Source organism: Oryctolagus cuniculus, chromosome 21 (genome assembly GCF_964237555.1).
Source record: "Oryctolagus cuniculus chromosome 21, mOryCun1.1, whole genome shotgun sequence".
Classification (NCBI taxonomy): Eukaryota; Metazoa; Chordata; class Mammalia; order Lagomorpha; family Leporidae; genus Oryctolagus; species Oryctolagus cuniculus.
Genome location: NC_091452.1, coordinates 2,549,731 through 2,562,357, shown reverse-complemented (window position 1 = coordinate 2,562,357; position 12,627 = coordinate 2,549,731). Strand labels below are relative to the sequence as shown.

General features: G+C 61.3%; 1 protein-coding gene across 4 annotated transcripts in view; it reads right to left on the bottom strand.

The window, feature by feature from the left end:
* The window catches only part of TMEM132D (transmembrane protein 132D), a 490,214-nt gene that overhangs the window by 343,958 nt on the left and 133,629 nt on the right, over positions 1-12,627 (bottom strand). For all 4 annotated transcript variants that reach the window (XM_002723061.5, XM_070065751.1, XM_070065752.1 and 1 more), the window contains exon 2: positions 9,630-10,518. In XM_002723061.5, coding sequence (XP_002723107.3) covers positions 9,630-10,518 — 889 coding nt within the window. The remainder of the gene's footprint in view (positions 1-9,629; positions 10,519-12,627) is intronic.

Genomic DNA, 12,627 nt, shown 5'->3' with positions numbered 1-12,627 from the left:
ACCTCTTTCCAGCCGTGCAACCCTCCACCGTGCCTCCAGCAGCCCGGAGGTTTCCCTCGACTTCACCAGGTGGAGCCCACGGTCCCCATGCTGAGGACCCGAGGACTGGGCTTTTGCTTTGGGCGGGGCCAACTAGGAAGCTCAGGTAGGCTTAGGTTTGTGAGCTGGAGGCCACAGGCTGTTGCCCCCTTCCTGATCACCCTGCACCCACCCACCTGTCAATCAGACTATGTAACCACTCCCCCTCGGGAGGGACTAAGAGGCCTGGAGAGCCTGGGCAGTGCCTCCCGCTGCAGACTCCAGCCCTGGAGCTCGCCCTTCGCCCTGCTTGCCCCCTCCCCTCATAAACCACTCACGCCCCGTGTATCTCTAAATAAAGTGTAACCACCACGTTGCACGTTTGAGCCGGTGCTTAGAATTCTTATCTAAGTAGATGGCAAGAACCCAAAATATTACGTTTTGGCTTAGCCTTCCCGTAACAGACCTTGTCTCCAAGTCAAAGGCAAGAGTCTGGAAAGTCAATTTAGGCCCAGCACAGCCCCCGCACTCGGAGTCCACTCTCCCACGCTCCGTGCTCCGGGCGCACCTGGTGGCTCTAGGCGCTGTCCCAGCCGGAGCAGAACGCCCCCAGAGGGCATCTGACCACGGCTCTGACCACGGAAAGCCAGGAGAAGCCGGGGACTCAGGACACCCAGAGGCCGCAGGGGTGGGGCGCTGGTTGTGGGGGTGGGGTGTGGGGTGTGGGGTGCTGGCTACGGGGACCAGGATGGGGGGAGCGCTGGCTGCGGGGGGAGGGGTGCTGGCTGCGGGGGGAGGGGTGTAGGGTTCTGGCTATGGGGACTGGGATGGGGTGCTGGGGGCAGGGGTGGGAGGTGGGCACTGGCTGTGAGGACCAGGATTGGGGTGCTGGCGGTGGGGGTGGGAGGTGGGCACTGGCTGTGAGGACCAGATGGGGGTGCTGGGGGTGGGGGTGGGATGTGGGCACTGGCTGTGAGAACCAGGATGGGGTGCTGGGGTGGTGGGAGGTGGGCGCTGGCTGTGAGGACCAGGATGGGGTGCTGGGGGGGTGGGAGGTGGGTGCTGGCTGTGGGGACTGGGATGGGGGTGCTGGGGTGGGGTGGGAGGTGGGCGCTGGCTGTGAGAACCAGGATGGGGTGCTGGGGTGGGGGTGGGGAGGCGGGCGCTGGCTGCAGGGGTGGGGGGCATGCAGGTCTGTGTGAAGGCGCCGCTATGGGGAGAGGGGTGAGCACAGATTTCATGACCGTCCCTGACAGCACCAACAGCAGATCCGGAGTCTCCCTCCTGGAACCGAAGGCTCCTAAATTCTGTTTTGTGTGGCTGCTGAAAACAGCCTCATCAGAGCCTGTAGACGTGGGCAGCTGTACTGGAGAGAGAGGCCGGCCAGGCCCCGCACGATACAGTCGCTGGGTGCACTCGAGCCACACAGGGCCACCACGTCAACCCATGCCACTGTTTTCTGCCTGCAGCCTTCTCGGCTGGCCCCAGGGCTCGTCCACTCCTCTGACCGCTCGGCCTCCAGGCCCCGGCTTGACTCCCAGTCCTGTCGGACAGGTGACGGCTGCCAGGTGAACCCAGCCTACGCCGTGGCACAGAGGGCTAAGCCGGCCCTTCGGATGCCGGCATCCCGTACTGGAGTTCCGGTTTAAGTCCCAGCTGCTCTTCCCGCTAATGAGCCTGGGAAAGCAGAAGATGGTGCGGGTCCAAGTGCACCTGCAACCCACTTGGGAGACCCAGGTGGAGCTCCTGGCCACTTGGAGGGTGAACCAGCAGGTGGGAGATGCCCCCTTTCCCTTCTCTCTCTCTCTCTCCCTCCCTCCCTCCCTCCCTCTCTGCCTTTCGAGTAAATTATTAAAACTAAAAAAGCTATTAAGAGTCACAGAATCACTGTACACATCTGACAACTGAGAACTTCTCCACAGTACAACCAAACACACTAGTAAATAATTAAAGCTGCACTCCCTCAGCGAGGGCCTCAAAGTCATTTCCCACCTAAAGCCACAGGAGCGTGCACCTGCAGGGGCTGGCCACACACAGCGTCAGGGGCACAGCCACCCCCACTGGCTTGTGCATGTTCTCGGGCCGTGCTCTCTACACAGCACAGAGCCACCCAGGCAGGCCCACAGAGCTGCAGTACTCACTTCCTGTCCTGCCACGGGCCAGCCCCGTTCCAGGTCCCCCGAGGGTCCCCGGGTGGAAATGTAAACCCTACCACGAGGCAGCAAAATAGCAGAAACCCGGCCCACGTCCCACGTTTAGAGCAGAGCCCTTGGGCGACGGGGACCCGGTCGGGTCATCGGGGAGCCTCACGCCTGAACCGCAGGGACTTCCTCAGCGCGAGCCACAGATGCCAGATGCCACTGCCCGGCTCCCAGCACGTGGACGCTGCCAGCCAGGAGGCCCTCACCCACCATCCCGCAGCCTCGGACTAGAGCCTGAGCTAAGCGGACCTCCCTTCTGCAGGGAGTTACCTGCCTCGGGCATTCTGTAGCCAGGGCCAACTCCTGCGTGCTGACCTCTGCAGACAGCTCAGAGAAGCGCCGCCCCTCCTGCGCCGGCTCCCCCTGCCCCGTGCACACCTCCCAGCATGGCCGCCTGTGCGCCTCAGGGGTTAAGGCTCTCAGCCCCATGAAGATGTCCCGGATTCATAAACACGGGGCAACCACTGGACTCGGAGAACACGGACGCGATGCCCACTCTGCAGAGGAGCCGCAGGCGCCTAGCACTGCTGGGCACTGGGCGATTCCACAGGTCTATGACGATTGAAGAACTCATGTAGCTGCCAGGCACATGACATCACGCCCGAGGCATCCTGTGAATAATTGATCAACTCATCAACATATTTTAAGTCGCGCTGATTTTTCCCTTCATTCCATGATTAGAGCCCTTAGACTGATTAGCCACAGCTAATCATCACCACGGCTCCCCAGGGCCACGCTGTCCAAGACAGTGACGTGAGCCACCTGTGGCGTCGGCATGGCCATTGTCCACGGAGATGTCCTGTGACCACAAGTCACACATGGAGCTCAGAGACCCAGCGCACAGAGTGCACTCTGAGCACCGATCAACGCTGAAACTGCATCTACCTCCGTGGACTGAGTAAAGTGCGTGGCACCTTTCGCAATCCCGTGACCTCTGTGAAATCTGAAATTGTGTACAAAGATCCATTTCTTAGCTGGCTTTTTGCCATTTTCTTCCTCTCCAGTAGGGCCAGAGGTGTGGAACTGGTAACAAGTCTTACTATGAGGAAAACTTGGGAAATGTAGAGCGTCTCTAGCAAGTGTGATGTCACACATGGATACTCATGTTTCTGCACCTCTCCAGGGGCACCCAGTGAGAAGGTACAGACTTAATAACCTCCCAGCATCACGATGACTCTCGAGTTAAGTGAACCCCAAGCCAGCAAGCCCCGCAGTGCTGGGAAAGCAGCAGAGGACGGCTCAAGTGCTGGGGCCCCTGCCCCCACGTGGGAGACCCGGGTGGGGCTCCAGGCTCCTGGCTTCAACCTGGCCCAGCCCTGGCTATTAAGGTCATTTAGGGAGTGAACCAACGGGTGGAAGTCCACCCCTTCCAAGTCAGTAACCTTCAGAGGCTCCGCCCCCATGCAGACACCACGTGCGCACCCTGCCGGCTCCAGCCCCGGGCTGGGCCAGCGCGTCTCGCTCCGACAGAAGCGCAGCACTAGCAGACACGAGCTGCGGAACGGCAGTATTTTAAGAAACTCAATCTCCTCGGGTTTTTTTAAAACGGGATTGGGCGCGTCTGTGCCTGCATCTCGCAGCTACGGAGATGGGCTTTCCAGCACGCGGCCCCGGGCGTATGTCACACTGAGTTCTCCAGTTTTGAATCAGAAGCGCTCATAAGCTGCGGGCCTCCGGTCAGTTGTTTAAGCTCTGGGTACCGCAGGCTTGTCCTCTGAAGTGCCCTCCACCGACCAGGGCTCATCTGAGGATCGAAACCGTCACAGAGTGAGGGGCTGACAACCATGCCCGGCACAGACGTCAGGAGGCGTGGGCGTTGTTCACCGTGACCGCACTCCCCACGGCGGGCGATGTGTCTGTCCACGGGAGCCGCTCAGGGCAGCCCACAGAGAAGCTGAGCACCCACGCACAGGGAGAGGCTCTGAGGCCTCCCTGGCTACAGGGTGGGGTCTCTGCGGATCCCACACACCCGGGGGACACGCAGCACCAGCCCAGCCCTCCCTCCTTGCCCCACGTTCCAGAATCTTCCACGCCTCCCGTCCCTCGCCAGCCCAGAGTACAGCCGTGCACGGGCTGGGGCAGGCAGGGAGGTCGAACTCGGAGACGACAGAGCCGGGCCCTCGTCGCCCAGCGCCGGGCCCTCGTCGCCCAGCGCCGGGCCGTTCTTGCTGATTGAGATCTGCAGGCCAGAACTCACTGGCCTCCATCGCACTCAGCCGGACACAGAGAAACACAAAAATCAACCAAGGGAACACAACAGAGGGTGGGCCGGCAGTGTAGGGTGACCAGGGTCAGTCCAAGGGGCGGAGCCTGGACATCGACAACAGGGAGCGGCTCGGGCCAAAGACCACGAGGAACAGCAGGTCCCACACAAGCCTGCCACGGGCCCGCTCCTGCAGTAACCGTGAAACAGAGGCCACGCCGACTCCCCCTGTCCCGTGACGACACCAGAATGGACCCCAGGGATGGAGGAGACCCTCCCCCAGCTGAAGGCTTCACTCCCAGCAAAGCCAGGTCCCACACAGAAAGGGGCGCCCTCTGCCCCCACACTCGGGCCCCTCCCTGGCTGTTTCCTGGACGCTGCTTCCTGCGGGACCTGCCACCTGCCCCTCTGCTTCCTGGGGAACGGCGGGAGGCCCTGCTTCCCTCTGCCTCCAGCAGCTCCCCCATCAGATGGGCCGGGAGCTCCTCTCCCCGGCCTCCTGTCAGCTTCAGAGAGGGTGATCTTGGAAAGAAGAGAAAACCACTCCTCACAGGCCGCCCTGGACACAGCTGGCCACACCTGGCGTCGCTCGTTGGCTCCCCTCAGACTCCTGGCAAGGCAGCGTCCACTCTGACGTCACAGAGGGAGGCTGGTGATGTCAGAGTGGACGCTGCCCTCACCAGCCGCCCTCCGTGACAGAGTGGATGCTGCCCTCTGTGATGTAACGGAGGGCAGCGTCCACTCTGACGTCACAGCCAAGGCTCACGCAGCCCTAGGTGAGTGCCATCCCCAGTGGATACTCAGAAAAGGGGGCAGGGGACTGTTGGGGGCACGTCAATGCCAATTCCGTCACCTTCACAAGGAGCTAAAGTCAAGGACTCGCATCCCATCCCCAACCTACAGGGCCTGCAAAGAGCCCGTGGGACTCGGGGCAGGCACTGGTGCAGAGGGGAAGCCGCCCCTCGCGACGTCTGCGTCCCAAATCAGACGCCCGCGCTTGAGTGCCGGCCCTGTTCTCCACCCCACCCGGGGAGGCAGAGCTCGGGTCCCTGCCACCCACGTGGGAGACCTGGGTGGAGCTCCTGGCTTCTGGCTGGCCCAGCCCTGGCTGTTGTGGGCGTTTGAGAAGCGAACCAGTGGAGGAGACAGCTCTGCCTGCCTCTCTACCTTTCAAAAATATAACTTTTTAAAGTTCATGGAAAGTGGAACTGCAGGATGCATATTTTTGTGCAAAAATAACAGTTTTTGAAATGGACGTAGGAGCTGCTCTTCAGTTTGGTCACCGTGCAGTCGCCAGGTGCTCGGCCGGGTCTCAGGTGCTGGGCGTCTGCAGCCTCAGAGACCTGCGCGGGGGATGTGCACCCCGCAGGCCGCGTTCTGCCCACTCCTCCTTCAGCAGACGCAGAGCCCCTTCCTGCGAGACAGTCCCCTCGCACCCACACTGCGGCCCATGTCCCAGGCCTCCCGCCCTCTGGTCCATGTCCCAGCCTCCCGCCCTCTGGTCCATGTCCCAGGCCTCCCGCCCTCTGGCCCATGTCCCAGGCCTCCCGCCCTCTGGTCCCTGTTCTAGGCTGTCCTCCTGCACTCTGTTATGTGTCCCAGGCCGGCCTCCCGCCCTCTGGTCCATGTCCCAGGCCGGCCTCCTGAGCTTTCTGGGCTGTCAGACAACCGAGCCAATGTATGCAGATATTTGGCTCCAACCTCCTACTCAGGTCTAAGAGCAGAGTCCCTCTGAGACTGGTGCTGTGGGGAAGAGGAGCAGGTGCACATGTGGAAGAGAGAGCCCACGTCCTCCCGTGACCGGATCAGGAGAGCCCAGGACGCTTCTGAACTCGCTGTCCACCGGGGAGGGAACCGCACAGGAGCCGAGGGGGCCGATGCGGAAGAAGGGTCCCCGCGTCCCCCGGGGTTTGAAGGAAAACACTGCTGCATTTCAAAGGGACCTCAGAGCCCGAGGAATGAAAGCGCTGGCTCTTCTCCCCCTGAGGACGCCGGCTTCAGAAGACAAGCGCAGCAGAGATCGCGTTTGTAAGATAACAAAGGGGCCCACCGGGTGCTCTTTTCTCAAAGGGTGAGTCATGCACACACACGCGAACACACGCACACACGCGAACACATGCACACACATGTGTACACACATGTGAACACACAAGCACACGCATACACACATGAACACATGCACACAGGTGCACAATGCACACACTCGAACACACACGTGTACACGCATGTGAACACACATGTGCACACACGCACATGTGCGCACACACAGAGCAATCTTTCCTCTGTGCCACAACACTGGTCCCCAGGACAGGGGCCAACCTCCTAGGCACCGGGGGCCATCTGGGAGGCCGCAGGTCAACCATCGACAAAGAACGCCAGGCGCGGCGGCGCTGCCCCACTCAGGAACGGGACCTGCTCCCTCCCGGGCCTGGCAGTTCCCGCAGGGCTCTCTCCACCTCGGCCATCCAGCAGGCAGTGAGGGACGCCCTGCCGGCACCTGACCTACAAAAGCCGAGCCCACCGCTGCGCCGCGCTGCCCTGTGAACACGGAACGTCTGCGGAGAGCGGGGCTGCCGGGGAGGCCCCAAGGGCATGGGCTGAAGACTCCAGAGCCATTGACAGCAGATGGCCGGTGCTAAATATTTGGAATCGATGCTAAATGAGCATCAAACTGACTTCATTTAAGATGTACGGTTGAATTATTTTCTAATTATGGGAATTCAGACGAATGACCAGTAACATCACCAGGTTCAAGTTTGCCCCTGGCTGGTTTTGCAAGCAGACTCATTCATAATTAGAGTACTTTACGTTTGCGGGAAGCACATTATTAAAGCAACCAGAGGGCACGGCATCTCACCAAGTTAAACACACACTGTGAAATGTTTATTTCACCATCCCCCTATGTGGAAACTGTTCTTTTTCATAGACATTCCCAATATGATGAGTAGACTTTGGCTATACATCCGTTATCTTCCCATCTTCCTATAAATGGCTGACCAAATCCAGATGTTTCGAATGTGTTTGAGTTGGAACTTGGCAAGGTTTGGCCCCCAAAGCGCTGCAGAGGCAGCAGAATTTCTCTGGGTTTTGGTGCAGATGGCCAAAGAGAAGCCTGCCTTCCGGAGCCCGTGGCCCTGTGTGGCGTGCAACAGGCACAGTTGTGTGTGCGCAACAGTGTGTGGAGTGCAACAGGCACAGTTGTGTGTGCACAACAGCCTGCAAGCACACAAGGGGTGGAAGTGGACGGCATGTCCCGATAGGCAACGCTCTGGGGATGTTGGATCCAACCCTGGTCCAGGAAACATGCAATCAGTAGCTGGAAAGCCCGAACCACAGAGAACAAACCTTCCATCTCCCTCAGCCAAATCCTTCATGGCACAGGCAGCTGTCCGCACAGAGAGCAGTGCCTACAACTGCAGAAGCTGGGGGACCACTGCTGGGCGAGCCCGGAGAGGCCCCTGACCAAGAGGGACCGAAAGGACACTTCCGAAGCCTGCACCCCACAGCCGCGTCTGCGCACCCTGAAGCTCTGTGGCTGCCCCCAACACACACCAAACCAAGCCCAACGTCCTCGTCACACAACTCCGCCACGTTCAGCCCAGCCCTCACAGCCATCCGCGACTGTCCCTAACTCACACAAGAGGAACTCCCGAGACCACGTCACAAGGAATACAACCTCAGGGAGAAGGCCAGAGTGCCGCATTGGACGTTCCCCCAACACAAGGGCAGACCCCGCAGCCTGAGCCCCGACCAAGGGGCACGAGAGACAGGGGCTGGGGGCCGAGGAGCTCTGAGGTCCCGCAGACAGCACGTCTCGGGGAGCACACCCCCACGTCCAGGGTTCAAGTGCCTTTCATGGCAGGGCAAGTCCAGTTCAGAGTGTGCAGCCCCCTCCGGACACGTGGGGCCAGCCAGCAACACGCCAGAGAGCACGCGCCACCACGCCCCCCGTGCCAAACCCAACACAGCCCCTGAACAACCACGCGGCCAGGCTCAGGCCAGCGGCGCCCTCGCCATCCTGCCGCAGACGGCCCACCCGCATTTCTTTCCAAAGCACATGGAGCCGTTTAAACGCCTGGTCGCCAGAACCGTCTTACATAAGGCACTCAGCAAACGCACCGTGCGCCCCTCTCACACTGTGCTCACTTATTTTTGAGCCGCGGCTTCTATTTCCAGGGAGAAACGGAATGGTAACGCTGAGGCTGCTGGCACGTTATACTTAGATCCTACGTCGGGAACAGCTCCGAGCTGGCAGAGCCACAGCCGCCACCCTCCCCGCGACTGCTGCCATCTCCCGCGCAGCCTCAGCCGTGGCCACCACGGGCCAACTCAGAGGGGGCGCCGCGGGACGGCCCCAGCGGCCCCAACCCCACTGATGACAGCCGAGCCAAAGCCAGAGGCGTCCACGGCGGCACGCCGCCCGGCCTGGAACATCCGTGAGGAACAAGACTTCCCCAAGTGCAAGGCCAACCCAGGAAGACCCAACAGCTCTCTGTACTAAGTGAAGACAGACTCACAGCGAGGTGAAGGCCAGCCCTCCTGTGTGACGACCAGTCTGACCCGATGGCCTCTCCTGCTGCGTGACAGCCCACCCTCCTATGTGACGACCAGCCCTACTGCGTGATGGCCAGCCCTCCTGTGTGACGACCAGTCCGACCCGATGGCCTCTCCTGCTGCGTGACAGCCCACCCTCCTATGTGACGACCAGCCCTACTGCGTGATGGCCAGCCCTCTTGTGTGATGACCAGTCCTACTGATGACCGCTCCACTGTGTGACAGCCACCCCTACTGTGTGATGACCAGCCCTCCTGCGTGACGACCAGTCCTACCGATGACCACTCCTTCTGCGTGGCAAGCAGCCCTACTGTGTGATGACCAGTCCTACTGATGACCACTCCACTGTGTGACAGCCACCCCTACTGTGTGACGACCAGCCCTCCTGCATGACGACCAGTCCTACCGATGACCACTCCACTGTGTGACAGCCACCCCTCCTGTGTGACGACCAGCCCTACTGCGTGATGACCAGTCCTACCGATGACCACTCCTACTGCATGGCAAGCAGCCCTACTGTGTGATGACCAGTCCTACTGATGACCACTCCTACTGCATGAGGACCAGCCCTCCTGTGGAGACGGACGCCTCTCCCGATGCAGCAGCCCAGCTGCGGTCGCAAGGCACACTTGGACACATGTGAGCTGACTTACCTCAGCGTGAAGTCCCCCTGGGTGGAGTTCCTGGAGACGGACACGGGGAAGGTGAGCACGTCGCCCTGCCTGACGGTCTTCGGCGTGTAATGAATGGCCACGTTGCTGTCCAGGCGCAGCTCCCGCAGGGGGGGTGGGCCCCGTGTCTGGTAGAGGAAGACACTCCCGATCCTGTGTGGGGGCGGCCCGGACTCGTCCATGTCGCCGTGGCCTGCCCACGGCTCGCCATGTCTCCTCGAGTCCTGCCTGGCACAGTTGCCCTGCGCGTCCACAGGCTGCATGGTGTAGTACAGCTCTACAGGGCTGCCCTCGGCCGGATCCCCTGGTCGCCGCCTGCCCGCCACTACCGTGGGCGGACTGAACCAGCTGGGCGGCAGCTCCAGCTCCGCCACACACAGCCCCAGCGGCCCCGCCAGCCGGCAGCCGGCCCGCACCTCGCGGGTCTCCCGGAAGGCAAAGAGCCGCAGGCACGGCAGCCTCTCCCCGGCCCGGGGCTCGCGCCAGTCCCGGCCTGCGACGTGGAACAGGACCTGCACCTGCGGCCGGCTCAGGTCGATCCTGTCCCTCAGGACGAAGGCGTTCAGCTTCCAGTTCAGGGAGAAGGCGCTGGTGAATCGGAAGGGGTTGGAGGGCAGCAGCAGGTCCTGGGGCACCACGCGCTCCACGGAGAAGGGCCCGTAGCTGGCGCTGAGCACCGGCAGCCTCCTGGACTTGTACACGAGGAAGGACTCCACGCGGGACTGCAGGCTGGAGTTGCGCATGACATCCTGGTCGGCCTCCTTCAGGAAGAAGGAGACGTCCGCGTGGTCCACGTGGTAGGTCACGGGCAGGTAGGTGGGCAGCAGCGAGAACCTCTGGATGCTCTCCAGGATGCCCCGGCTCTCGGTCACTGTCGGGAGGGAATCGGAGCGCAGGGTTAGTGCCTCCGGCGCCGCCAGCAGGGCACCCCGTCCCGGCCGACTGCCCCTCCGCCGTGCCAAGGACGCCTCTCTCTAGCCCGCATTTCTCACTCAACCAGCTCGCCGGGTGTTCACCTGCTTGTTTGAAAAGACACGAATGCCACTGACATAAAACCAGTACCACGTGCACTCGTGGAAGCCGAGTGTGCAAGTAAAGAAATTCAAACCAAACAACGCTTCTGAAATTCAACCAGTAGTAAAATCACCCTGTGGGGGTCGTGGTCTCTCTTTGTAAAAAGCAAAGATTAGCACATGCTGGAGACTCCAGCGCCACGGAGGGGGAGCCGGACAGCCTGCGGCTGGAGGCAGGGGTAACCTCCCCCGCCAGCGCTTCCTGCTGTCTTCCAGCCACAGCGCCATCCTGCACCCTGCACACACTCAGTCAAGGGACACGCTGCCCAGGGGGACGGCGAGCGGCCCAGGTGCACGCTGACTGAGAGGGCAGCAGAAACCACGCACGCGGTTCACCCCCGGGCTAAGCCGAGAGCCAGAGGGGAGGGACTGGGGTTGTCCCGGAAAGAGCATTCCAGAAATAGACGGGTGGGACTGACCACATCACGCCCGGTCACGTGAGTGAGGCACATGCTCCACGCCCCTTGTGCACACTGGACCCTACAAACCCAGGAACCCAGGACAGCGCCTACTGTCAGTATCCACACCCGGCACAGCTACGAATCCCAGTGACTGGAGGACGCTTTCTTGTCCTGAGTCCGCCTCTCTCTAAGGCAGAAAAACAATCCACAAGGTTATCTGAAAGCAAACAGAGGTCCTGTGATGCGAGCACACAGCCCATGGGACTCAGAGCCAATCTGAGTGGCTCCCGACCGCTAGCATCGCAGGCCGAGCCCCGGCGGTCTGCCAGGCCCTGCATGTCGCTGTCCTGGTTCTCCTGCCATCGGAGCCCCCGTGGCCCTCGCTGCACTGCTGGCCTGTCGGTGGGACCAGGTGAGGCCACACAAGTGTGTGCTCTCTGCTCCAGACCGGGCTGCACAGGGTGAGCAGGTGGGAGCCCCAAACACTCGGAGCCGGGCCCGCCTCTGGCTTGCACACACAGCACCTCGCAGAGTCCGTGGGGAACAGTTAAAGGGTGGGCTCATCTCACCGCAGAAGTGTCTTCAAATCTATGCTCCCGGGGTGAGCGTCATGGGCCGGGGTTGAGCCTCCACCGGGTGCACCTGCATCCCATGTTAGAGCACCAGTTCAAGGCCCGGCTCCTCCACTTCCTGCTAATGAGCCTGGGAGGTGGCAGAGAATTCAAGCACATAGGTTCCTGCCTCCCATGTGGGAGACCCGGATGGAACTCCTGGCTCCTGGCCGTGGTTCTTGTGGCTCAACCCTGTGTGCTACGGGCGTCTGGGGAGGAAGCCATCTCTCCGTGCATGCGTGTGTCCCTCTGCCTTTCATACTGAAACCTTTTTTATAAAGAAATCTATGCTCATTTTTGCAAAACATTCATTTCCGTGAGCTTTCCAAAGACCTCTCATACAATTTCACCCATTTTTTGCTTGGAAATAGAAATAATTGCCTTTTCGTTCCTTTCTCCCCTGTGGCCTGCGAGGCCATGTGCGACCTCTCTGCAGGAGGAGGTGGCTGACCAGAGGACCGGGGCCCACTCTGCCGGCTGTGAAGCTGCTCCCACGCAAGGGCTGAGTGGAGAGCTCTGGGCCCCGCCCGCCCCGCCCCTCCCCGACCAGCCTGGGCTAAGAGCAAGGCCTGTGCAGTGCGAGGTGAGCCGCAGGCTCCCCAGGGCTCACCCTATGTGCATTTCCTTTGCATAACCCGCATGCCGGAGCTGCAATGGGAGGCCCTGCAGCGGCTGCCCACGTGGCCCCCTGGAGACCACTCCTGCTGTCTCCTTCTCTAATTTCTCTGCTCCTGGCTCTTCACGCGGGAGCCCACCCACGAGCACACGGGTGGCCGCGAGTCCCTGCTTCCTGACGGCTGCCCGAGTCGCCCCAGCCGCCTCCTGCCGTCCTTTCTCAGGGCCGCTTCGCCCGACCGCGTCTTCGTGGGTTCCGTTCCCTCCTCCTGTGCCGCTC